Raw genomic sequence first — 12677 nt, 5'->3', positions numbered from 1 at the left:
AAAAAAAAAATTTTTATTTTTTTTTTTTCCTTTAAATAACCTAAAAATGTTAGTAATACTTGTAATGATGGTGTAAACTTATATAAGGGTTTCTTGCAAATATTATGTTCCATAATATGATAGCTGATAGTTTTATTTTCTGCTGCTCCAAACACAAAACTCACTCAGTGTTAATGTGTTAAAATGTACATGCAAATTATTTGTTTAATGTTGACAGGACTTTGGTTTTATTGAGCGGTTTCCCACAGTTTTATACTTAGTTATTACGATGAATTAAAAAACTATGACTGTACATTAGTAGTATTGTGTCACTCAGTTGTAGTTGATAGTGATCAACAAGGGGATGACATTTTGTAAAAAAAATAAAATAAAAACATTGCAAATGCTCTGACTATATGTCTGACTCAACTTTGGGTCCACAGTTTTAAACATCTGCAAGACGTTAAATATGAATGTGCAAAAATATTAAGTGTTAACTAACCATATGAAAATAACTCATTTATGAATAATATATAAAGAAATGTCCAACAGTTTGGCAAACCGTGGGTAATTCTCTGGATTGTTATAATTTTTCACTCTCCCATATCCCTCATTCTGTTCTGACATGTCTCATAACTTCCTACTCTTTTTTTTTTTTTTTTTTTGGAGAAAATTCAGAACGTCCCAATTTCTCTATTGACAAAATGAAAGCGGAACTAATGCGATGTCGCTTTTGTTCAGGGGAACGCAATGAATGTTACACCGCAGCGGAAACAGCTGGAGCGGTTTGAAATGGATTTTAATACAATGAATGGTTGTTCTCGGATACCGAAGCTACGTCGCTGTTTTTGTAATAACGATCATGTCGCTTAGGTGAATTAAACGTATATCCCAGAGCTTTTCTCCTGCCTGCCTGGTCTAATCTGGATTGATGACGCCGATGATAGGTTAGAAGACGCTTTTGTTTTATGCCTGGAGAATGTCAACAGCCCAGAACTAGCTAATGGTCTACCCGGAGGTATTGCATATTTTCTGGAACGGAAAATATCTCCGTTGTCTTGTCTAACCACTGCGGCTCATCATGCCTGGTCTCAGACTGCTGTCAACAAGCTGGTTGCGTTTAAAAGAGAGTCTCATGTGTCCTGGACTATAAGGTGACGTTTACAGCAGTATCGCTCATTCTGTTTTTGGCGTCACCTCAATTTCATGAGAATGAAGCTCAAACTGAAGACTGTATTCCTGCTCTACTTTACGGTTTCCCTACTGGGCCTCATCTACGCCCTCATGCAGTTAGGTAAGTCTGGTGTATCTTAATTCTCCTGTCTGCAGCTCCAATTCATGATTATCATTACCACCACCGACTTTACAGTAATCCATGGATCTTGTTTGTTTTGTTTTTTAGGTCAGCGTTGTGACTGCAGAGAGCATGACTTGCCCAAGGATCGAACCATCTCACAACTAAGAGGGGAGTTACATAAACTGCAAGAGCAAATAAAAAAATCAGAAGGACAGAAAACCTCCAGACAATCCGGCTTGCCTACAATCTATGTAATAACACCTACCTATGCAAGGTCTGCATATTTTATATACATTAACATTAGGCAGATGACTATTAGTTTTGGCAGCTAATCTAATATTCTAAAAGGGGAATACATTATTTGCTACACAATTTCCTTATATTTTCCCCTTCCTCTAGACTGGTGCAGAAGGCTGAGCTGACACGCTTGTCCCACACTTTTCTGCATGTGCCTCAGCTCCACTGGATCGTGGTGGAGGATTCTCCCAGCCCGACACAGCTAGTGAGAAACTTTCTGGCTGTGTGTGGCCTGACCTACACTCACTTACACATGCTGACACCTAAAGATAGAAAGCTGCAGGAAGGTGACCCTCATTGGCTGAAGCCTCGTGGGGCTGAGCAGAGGAACGAGGGTTTGCGCTGGCTCAGGGAGAAGTCTGCTGCTGATGGGGCGAATGCATTGGCCTTCGAGAATGCTGTAGTCTACTTTGCTGATGATGACAACACATACACCCTGCAGCTCTTCGAGGAGGTGAGCAACGTCAGCCAAAAAAAGAAAGAAAAAACAGAATAGTGGTTCTTTTAATGTACACCCTGTACGTGATCTTTGCAAAAGGTATCATACATGATCATTTGTGCATTAATATGATTAGGTAATTTTACTAAGAATTTAGGTTTTGTAGTTGGAAGTAGTAGTTGAATAATTTGTTTATCAGACAGGATAGGCCTGGAGCTGTGGAGTTTATTTTGAGATAACATTTGCATCAGTTTTTTTGTTGTTGTTGTTGTTCCAGGAGGTTCATGGTAATTCAGGTTCATGACTGGTTTTGTGTATTAGGCTAAACTACTGTTAGAGATAAATTACTACAAAGAGTAACATCAACAAAAGCAAGAAGATGAACATGTTTTTTACGTTTTGGTTTCCAGTTTGGAAATGGTTTTAAAATATATTTTAACCAGGATAGAAGCTACTGAAAGAATATTGAATCCCTCTTCTTATCGATAAATAGTGGCGAAATCATTAGCAGTGAAGGAGGTGGTGGAGAACGGGTTCGAAGTAGTGGTCCAGGTGCTTTCAGGTTTCGCTTGTAAAAAGAATATCTTGCCAGTCACAATGGAGGATTTTGACACAGACAGAGAGTTGTGTGAGAGGAAATCAAATAATTGTTTTCCAGTTCCTTTCAGCTGCATTTCATCCTCATTTATTCGTAATTGTTGCGCAGCATGTCTGAAACCAAGAATGAGGGCAAACAGTTTTTCATGTGCAGGAAGATTGAGGGTAGAGGAGGTCAGTGGATTACAAATGTAAAAAGAGAAAAGTGTTAATAGATAATTAAGTCACAAAATGATCATCATGTAGATAGGTAATACCCAGCACTCTCCCAAATCATTCCTCCTACCTCTTACCGTTTTGTTCCACCAAAAGCTGATTTTCTTAATTCCAGGATGATTACGTTGATTGATAGGTGATCTAATGTCTCAATTATATTTTCTCTTTTTCTGTCTATTGCTGTTTTTACCTCTGTCTGTCTGTCTGTCTGTCTCAGATGCGTTACACTAAGAAAGTCTCTGTTTGGCCGGTGGGTCTGGTGGGAGCTATGAAGTTTGAGCGGCCTGTAGTGGAGAATGGAAAAGTGGTCCGATTCCACACTGGCTGGCGACCCAATCGTCCCTTCCCTATTGACATGGCTGGCTTTGCTGTCTCTCTAAACCTGGTGTTGGCCAATCCAGAGGCTTGTTTTGATGGCAATGCAGAGATGGGCTTCCTGGAAAGCAGCTTCCTGCAGAACCTGGTTACCATGGAGGAGCTGGAGCCCAAAGCTGACATGTGCACTAAGGTAGAATTTTGCTTTTTTTGTATTTTTTCATTTTATAGTCTTGTTTTTCCTCATTTTTAAAATGTTTTGCTTGTGTTTCGTCTTGCTGTCTCAGGTGCTGGTGTGGCACACGCGTACTGAGAAGCCAAAAATGAAAAGGGAGGAGGCTTTAATAAAGCAGGGGTTGGGATCAGATCCCAATGTGGAGGTGTAAGTTCTCAGAACACTCTGGCACATCCCAGTTACGAAAAACCCATTTTACTATACTGTTAACCTGAAAATGTTCTTCAGTATGTGAGGTTAATTTACTGTAGTTCAGGAATGATGTCATATGAATAACTGTTTGGTTGTCATGATTGAGTGTATGGTTTTGTGTGCATGAGTGTATGCAGTATTTATAATTCTATTTATCATTCATGGAACTATGTAGAACACGTAGATAGCTGCTCAGTGTTTATGCCTCATGCCTGTAAATGATCGTCCTGTATATTAATATGTTATTATTATGATCAGGGAGCCATTAAACAGGAACTGTAGGTTGAGGATGATATTAAGAAGCTCGAGTAGCCAATTAGCTCATTGGGATCCTTGGGAAGTAAATTTAGCAGAAATTGTACTTGCTATGTACATTGTTGCAAAAAGGCCTAAAATAAAATACATTTTACACGAACATAATCTCGTTTTATTTCTACCTTCGAATGTGTGTGTGTATATGTGTATGTATATATATATATAATTAGTATACAGTATACAGTTGGGTATCCTATGTTGGAATACAATTATTGACTCAGTTGTAATGTATAACATGTCAGACCCTACAATTCCATACATCAGTGGATATTTATTTGGCACACCATTCTCAATAGAGCAATTACACTGTGAAATAATGTTTTCTGGTCTTTCCCCCACTATTGCACTGTTTACTTTAAGTAAGTGTGTGCCCATGAGTCAGTGAGTGTGTGCCATGTTTTTGTTTTATAGTCAATTGATTTAATTGTTTTGATGTGTTTTTTCTATTCGGAGATGCTTTTCTGCTTACCACAGTTTGTAAAGTGTGGGAATTTAAGTTACCATAGTCTTACTGGCAGCTTAAAACATTCATACTCTGATTTCTATCGAAGTTAGTTTTTTCCAACTATAGGATTCTGTTCACGGTAGCTCATTTACTTTACTTTTTCCACCATACTATTTATACTTGAGGTTGTTCTTTGCAATAAAGGTCCAGGAGATCAAAGATTTTCTGAAATACCCAAGACAGCTGATTAAGCACTAATCAGTGCCACAGTAAAAGTCACTGAGAGCACATTTCTTTCATGATTTTTAATGATTGATTAGTCCTTTAATGCTTTCATTAATTCTTTAAGCAAGAAAGGCCTCCTGAAATTAAATATAATTAAACTGATATGAAAACCAATGGGACATTTTATTAAACATTACTGTGATCACACTTTTCACAGCAATATATTTATTAACAAAACAAGAACATAAAGTTCCCACTTTGACACAAATACCTGTCTATTTGCTGAATACACTATGACCTTGCATAGTGCGGTTTTGCTGATGTTTGGTGAGTACGGTCACGTTGCTAGATAAGTAATCGCTCTGTAGTCTACAGAATACACCGTAAGGCCACACCCCTCTTTTCCTCACATTACTATAAACAGGCACCAACATGCACAGCTGCAAAACAGCTGCTTTTCATGGCTCACATAGATACTGTGTGATGATCCTTGCCTGAGGTTTAAAGTGAGGGAGGGGACAATCTGACTCAAGTGATATCCTGTCACGTCACATTACTCACACTCTTTTAAAGGAACTTTTATCATGGACTGACCTGTTACTGCCTTTCAAGGCTTTATTTGTTAAATGACGCACCCAATTTTTCCAAGGATACGCCACATTCCTATACTGCTCCCTCACTTGGGCTCCTTTTAATTTTCGTCCAGAATTTTTTAAGGTTGAGACAGAGAACATGTCAAGACGATTGTCAATTTAATGTCAAAATCTCATTTCAGTGGCAATAATTAAACAATAAAACCAACACATGATTATATTTCTTGAAAACGGCAAATTCATGAACAACCATATGGTTGTGTGTTTTTTTTTTATTGTGTTGTGTGTAGTTGCGTGTGCTGTAGATGCCAAAATTGTTTTGTTCCAGGAGGTAACATTAATGGCCGTGAAATAAATAGGCTTTTGTGGTCGAAACCTTGTTGCAACGTGTTCCCACCCAAAGCCTGTCGACATCCTGAATGCTACACATCCATGAAATCCATGGTTTCTCTCTGTGTAACAACAAAGCAGAGTAATTTCAACTGTCAAAAAAATTTAATAAAGGTATACATGTTTTCTTCAAAACATTGAAGATAGTCTGCAAGGTCAGATCATGCATTTTAACAGTGTTCTTCTACAGATATTATTCTCACTAAAAGTAGAAAAAAAGCACCACCTTAGTAACAAGCATTTATACCTTAAACCTGAGTTTGTTAACTTAAGTGTTCTCACTAATCATTGTGTAAGTATTAATAAGCCTTGATAATAATCAAGAACATGACCAATGGAGAGTGGAAGTGGTAGAAAGTGATTGTGTTTGTCTTAGTGACGACAGGTTTAGGCAGAGTCTGTGATGATAGAGTGTGAGTGTGTGTATGAGGTGTACTGAGGGAGTACTGAGCACCCACACAAACACACACACACACACACAGCTAGTCCCAGAGAGAACAACCAACAGGTAAGCTACTCGCCTTGTTTCTTTACATTCCTGATACAATCCTGCTTTTACTAAGAGAAAAAAAAAAATTTTTATTTTTTTTTTATTTTATTTTATTTAAGTGCATTCATTTATACTGATTTAAGGAATATACACTGCATCTGTAGTGTGTATGTGATCAACACAATGATATGTTATAGACGCAGCATCTAAGAGAAGTTGTTGAATGTGGTCAATATTTGTTTAACCATTACACATTAACAAATATTTCTAAATATTTATTGAAATGTTGTACAGAGTCACGTTTTCACATGATTGGTAAATGACTTCCATTTAAAGCATTTAGTGTGTTTTGAGCAATTTCCTTTTTCAGGTCAGGTTTTAAACAAATTCTAAAGATAAAAGTTAGTTCTTTTTACCATATACAATTCAGATGAAATGAATGGAGTTTGGGTTGAACAATGTTGGAATATTCCTATAAGACAAGACATAACTGTAGCATACCATTTACATAAAATGTATGAAAGGATGTGTTATAATTGCCTGCTCAAATATTATATTATATTGTGAAATATTATATTATGAAATATTATAATATTAATTAGACTAATATTGCACATAATATTTCCAGATCTAATTAGAGTATAATGTAATGTTCAGTCTCTCACACACACACACACACACACACATATATATATATATATATATACTTGGCACAAGTCACAGTTCCAGCACGATGAAGCAAAGTCAAAATGAGGCTGGAGCTTCTCTTATCAATCAGGACACTGATACAATCGCACAGATACAGGGACACATGGATAAGTCAAACACACATGCAGGCACTGAACTTTGAACAGTGTCATGCTGATGAGGTGATCGGCACAAGAGATATAATAAGTATGTGCCAATAGCCTTCAGAGCTTTCTAAGCATCTGTGATATCAGGCAGAGCTCTATTATCACACTATGTACCTTTTGTTATATCTGAGATCATAGACAAAACAGTACATTGTTTTAACATCTCACTTCCTGCCTACATTTTGCCCCATTGTACAGATAAGTGACTTTCAGCAACATCATGACAATCGGCAAAAGCTCCAAAAAGCAAAAGGCTCCTCGCTCTCCTCCTTTCATAGACAAGGCCAGTGGATTCTATGGACGTTTAGATGAAATAGAAACAAAGAAAACGGAGAAACAACCAGCAGCAAAGCCGGTGGCAGGAGAAATTAACAGTGCAGAGCTGCCAGATCATCAGGAGCACTGTGTGTTTGATTTTAGTGAGGGCATGATGGAAGATGATGGGACCACCTTGCTGAAGAGGAAGCCAAGCCGACTGAGCCAACGCTGGAGCAGGAAAAGCTCTAAGAGAAACAAGTCCGATAAATCGTCCCTGGAGATAGACGTCCAAAACCCTGAGACTGAACTGGCTCCTTCTATTAAGTCGAGCCTGGATGTGCACTTAGAAACTCCAGAACCCATGCTAATGCATTTCTCTATAAGAGAGGAAGCTGATGATCAGAAGCTCATTCCTGAAGGAAAGCGGAAACATAAGGAGATAATGGGCAAGAGGACAGAAGGTGGAGAGGTGGAGGAGAAAACAGATGTAGAGAATGTGAAGATTGTTAAGAGGAGTTCCCTTAGAAATTATCGCAAGGTAAGATATGTCAAGGTTATTATATCAGAGCTAAACCTTAATCGTATGTCATAGATTCCTGATTTAGTTTTACCTGGAAAAAGGTCGTTATTTAGAGAGATCACCTGAGATATTTGTAACAATTTACAACTAGAGACTTAATCACTTAATATTTTACATTAAATTTAGTAGTATGGTAATAGTCAATATATATATATATATATATATATATATATATATATATATATATATATATATATAGTAGTTAATAGTTGTAGGTTAATTTCTTTTTTTGGTCATATCAGAGACTGTGTCAGGGCAAATACAACTTGTTTAAGTAAAGACTTAGATACAGTTTAACTCCCTGCTGATGTAATCAGTATAAATAATATGTTATCTCTTTTCTACTGCAGCTGATTATATAAGATTTGTTCATTTATCCTTTGACTGCATTGTTGAGACACTCACAATCCACAATATAAAGTGATTCTTTTTTTTATAAATAGACACTTTTTGCTTCATGTTGAACTCCTGCTCTTGTTAATCTCTAACTGTCCTTGTACTCCACAGTCTTTTTTTTTTGTTTACACTGTACATACAAATAAAGGAAATGGAGGGAATGGGATTACAGACATAATTGCGATAACTCTTTAACTTTAAAATCTTCTATATATGCTTTTTAGACACACAGCAACAATGTATGTATTAAATTGTTTACATGCTTTTTTTTCTCTCTCTCCAGGTTTTGGATAAAGCACTCAGACGAGGGTGGGAGACCTTCGTGGCTAACTTGTACAGTGTGACGCTGTCTCCTGTTTCCCCCCCTGTGTCCTCTCCAAGCAAATCTGAAATGGACAGGATGGCTGCCCTGGCAGAATTTATATAATACTGAATTAGATGCTGATGTAGTATTTAATATAAATCATGAATTATACATTTCAGTTGTCACTGCACTGAAAATGTGTTCCAATAGTAATTATTAATATTATAATCACATCTTTTTGTAAACTGTATTATATGTGATTTATCTGCACCAGAATTATGTCTATCTGTTTGTTTGTTTGTGTTACTACAGTATCTAACATGAATTTTGTTTAAGGATGGTTTGTGTTATATAACCTGAAAAATTATGATTGTCTTGAAAGTGCCTGTGAGGTTGAAGTTTTGGTTCTGACTTGGATGCAGGACATGGTGAATGATGTTACTGCTCAATAAGCTTTTGTCCCACACAAGGAGAACGATCTGAACATAACAGATTCACCTATAAGACTTGTTATGAACGTTTGAGCGGAGAACATGGAGACAAAGGACATTTGATATAATGTCTTCACTCTTGGGCAATCTGCTATGATCATGGGATTAAAACCATGGGAGCTCATATCTTCTTGGCTTTTATGTCCATGACTAAGCCAGCTGACTGAGTTATTTATAATGATCATAAAACCGTTGAATGGAATGAATGAACTTGTCAATAGATCAGTACTGCAGTCTAAATAAAACGACATTTAATGTGCATTTGTAAAGTGCATATTGTGTAGAATGTATATAATTTTTGACTTTGAAACACATAACACCTTTAGGATTGTTGTGTAATTTACATGTAACTCATCTGAAGCACCTCATCACACAAATGGATTGGGATCTTTTCTTCAGTTTTATCAAAGAGAAGAAAAATCCTATAAAACACAAGAATAAAAAAATAAAAAACCAAAACATTTTGTTGTGCAACATACTATTTTTGAATGTCTGTGAAATAAAAATAGCATTAAAAAAAATACTAAACTAATAGTAAAGGCGGAATTTAACTACACCAGAATTTATGTACAGGTGGAAAAAGAAAAAAAAATTTGACCTACATGCATTACAAAATTCAAATGAATTTGTCAAGGCAAGAAGAACTTTGTTATAAAGTCATCTAAGTCTAGTAGCTTCTCCTACCCAGGGAATGTAATAGCGCCAAGTGCAGTGTAGTGAGTGTCTCTGTCCTGTAGAGGGCGGTATGAGGTTCACTTATAAAGGCGAGCTTGACCTTTACAGGAAGTGACGTATAATGGAGCTTAAAAAACTACTTTTTTGTTAACCGGTTTGAAGTTTTACATTCATATTTATATTCATTTTAAATCTAAACTATTGCTCTGTATGTTTCATGAAGACAAATAGTTAAAAAGTATAATCATTTAAAACAAATCCTGAAACCTGTTATATTGCCAAGGTGCATGTACAAGGAATGTCATGCTGTGTTGGTGCTATAAATTTAAGTGCTATAAGTTTTTTTAAAAAAAAAATTTTGTTATATATTTATATATATTATATATATTTTTATATAAAATAAATATTTTATTTTCCTAGTTTTAAATTAATTTAAAACGTTTATTTTTAATTATTATTAATATTAATAATAATATGATAATAATAATAAAATAATTTTATAATATATTATATATTACAATGATTATTATTATTGTGTTAATCTGTTCAGAGAAGATAGTATATTTTTAGTAGATTAAGGCATTGGACTTTGGATCTGGGGGTTGTGGCTCTGAATCCTGGCCATATCAGACTGCCACTCTTGAGCCCTTGAGCAAGGCCCTTAAGCTCCCATGGGTTTTCAGTTGTGGGAATGGAGATAAAGTACTCTGCCATGGACGGTCCCAACCCAGGCTGCTAAAGGAGGAGAGTGGGTGTTGGGCTAGCAACCCAACCCTGTAACAAAACTGCTATGTAAACAGCAAAGTAAGTCATCAGGCCCCAGATGCCCAAATGCACCTCATGGTGTGTATTAAAATAATAATAATAATAATAATAATCTGTTCAGACTTGAATCAAAATTGTAAACAAAAATAATTTAAAATAACTGTTTTGTTTAATATTTGTGAGAATGTCAAATCAAATGTGCATAGTGAAATGAATAAATCAGTTATATAATACTGATAAATCTGTTATAGATATATCTGTTATATAATACTGATAAATCAGTTATATAAATCAGTTATATAATACTGATAATACACTCCTAGTGCCGGTCCCAAGCCCGGGTAAATGGGGAGGGTTGCGTTAGGAAGGGCATCCAGCGTAAAACATGTGCCAAATCAAATATGCGGATCACAAATGAGAATTTCATACCGGATCGGTCGAGGCCCGGGTTAACATCAGGGTACCGGTGGAAATTGGGCTACTGTTGGCCGAAGGAGGAGAAGGAGAGGAGGAAGACGTCTACAGAGACGGCAGGAAAAGGAGCAGTGTAGGAGAGTGGAGGTTGGGTTGGTACTTTAAATGTTGGTACTATGACGGGTAAAGGGATAGAGGTAGCTGATATGATGGAGAGGAGAAAGGTAGATATGCTGTGTGTTCAGAAGACCAAGTGGAAAGGGAGTAAGGCCAGGAACATTGGAGGTGGGTTTAAACTGTTTTATCATGGTGTGGATGGAAAGAGAAATGGTGTAGGGGTGATTCTGAAGGAAGAGTACAGTAAGAGTGTAGTGGAGGTGAAGAGAGTTTCTGATAGGGTGATGATCGTGAAGGTGGAGGTTGAAGGGATGATGATAAATGTCATCAGTGCCTATGCTCCACAAGTTGGCTGTGAGATGGAGGACAAGGAAAGATTCTGGAGTGAATTAGATGAAGTGGTAGACGGTGTACCTAGGAAAGAACGATTGGTGATTGGGGCAGACTTAAATGGGCATGTAGGTGAAGGGAACAGATGTGATGAGGAGGTGATGGGTAGGTATGGTTTTAAGGAGAGGAATGTGGAAGGGCAGATGGTGGTAGATTTTGCTAAAAGGATGGAAATGGCAGTGGTGAACGCCTATTTTAAGAAGAAGGAGGATCATAGGGTGACGTATAAGAGTGGAGGAAGGTGCACAGAGGTGGATTATGTTCTGTGTATGAGATGCAACCTGAAGGAGATTGGAGACTGTAAGGTGTTGGCAGGGGACAGTGTAGCTAGACAGCATCGGATGGTGGTCTGTAGGATGGTTTTGGAGGCGAAGAAGAAGAGGAGGAAAGTAAGGATTGAAAGAAAAATAAGATGGTGGAAACTGAAGGAGGAAGAGTGTAGTGTGAGGTTCAGGGAAGAGGTCAGACAGGGGCTTGGTGGTGGTGAAGAGGTGCCGGATGATTGGGCAACTACTGCAGGAGTGATGAGGGAGGCAGCTAGAAAAGTACTTGGTGTGACATCTGGAAATAGAAAGCAAGACAAGGAGACGTGGTGGTGGAATGAGGAAGTGCAGGAGAGCATTAGGGGAAAGAGGTTGGCAAAACAGAAGTGGGATCGACAGAGTGATGAGAAAAGTAGGCAGGAGTACAAGGAGATGCGGCAGCAGGTAAAAAGGGATGTGGCGAAAGCCAAGGAAAAGGCATATGAGGAGCTGTATAAGAGGTTGGACACTAAGGAAGGAGAAAAGGATTTATACCGATTGGCCAGGCAGAGGGACCGAGCTGGGAAGGATGTACTGCAAGTTAGAGCAATAAAGGATGGAGAGGGGAAATGTGTTGACTATTGAGGAGAGTGTGTTGAGAAGATGGAGGGAGTATTTTGAGCAGCTGATGAATGAGGAAAATCAGAGAGAGAGAGAAGGTTGGAGGATGTGGAGTTGGAGTTGGTGAAGCAGGATGTAGATAGGATTAGTAAGGAGGAAGTGAGAGCAGCGATTAAGAGGATGAAGAATGGAAAGTCGGTTGGACCAGATGACATACCGGTAGAAGCATGGAGATGTTTAGGAGAGATGGCAGTGTAGTTTTTAACCAGATTGTTTAACAGGATTCTGGAAGGGGAAAGGATGCCTGAGGAACGGAGAAGGAGTGTGCTGGTACCGATCTTTAAACATAAGGGAGATGTGCAGACCTGCAGTAACTACAGGGGAATTAAGTTGATCAGTCACACCAAGAAGTTATGGGAAAGAGTAGTGGAAGCCAGGCTGAGAGAAGAGGTGACCATCTGTGAGCAACAGTATGGTTTCATGCCGAGGAAGAGCACCACAGATGCCTTATTTGCTTTGAGTATGTTGATGGAGAAGTATAGAGA

The 12677-nt window shown here is 37.8% G+C and overlaps 2 protein-coding genes across 3 annotated transcripts; both read left to right on the top strand.

Moving 5' to 3' along the window:
- Positions 1–384: 384 nt before the first annotated feature.
- On the top strand, positions 385–3979 carry b3gat3 (beta-1,3-glucuronyltransferase 3 (glucuronosyltransferase I)). The gene is made up of 5 exons (XM_083542402.1): positions 385–1273; positions 1382–1550; positions 1676–2027; positions 3043–3333; positions 3428–3979. The coding sequence occupies exons 1-5, from the start codon at positions 1186–1188 to the stop codon at positions 3524–3526; spliced, it is 999 nt and encodes a 332-aa protein (XP_083398528.1). The 5' UTR covers positions 385–1185; the 3' UTR covers positions 3527–3979.
- A 1947-nt stretch (positions 3980–5926) lies between these two features.
- On the top strand, positions 5927–9167 carry LOC310726697 (uncharacterized protein). Of its 2 annotated transcripts, XM_083542455.1 has the most exons (3): positions 5927–6043; positions 7078–7675; positions 8397–9167. In XM_083542455.1, the coding sequence occupies exons 2-3, from the start codon at positions 7100–7102 to the stop codon at positions 8538–8540; spliced, it is 720 nt and encodes a 239-aa protein (XP_083398581.1). In that variant the 5' UTR covers positions 5927–6043; positions 7078–7099; the 3' UTR covers positions 8541–9167. The 2 variants fall into 2 exon arrangements, with proteins under 2 accessions (XP_083398581.1, XP_083398582.1); XM_083542456.1 differs by lacking the exon at positions 5927–6043 and having other exon boundaries at positions 6278–7675.
- Positions 9168–12677: the final 3510 nt, after the last annotated feature.

This window comes from Silurus aristotelis (assembly GCF_946808225.1).
Source record: "Silurus aristotelis genome assembly, chromosome: 5".
Lineage (NCBI taxonomy): Eukaryota > Metazoa > Chordata > Actinopteri > Siluriformes > Siluridae > Silurus > Silurus aristotelis.
This window is presented reverse-complemented; position numbering and strand designations above follow the sequence as displayed.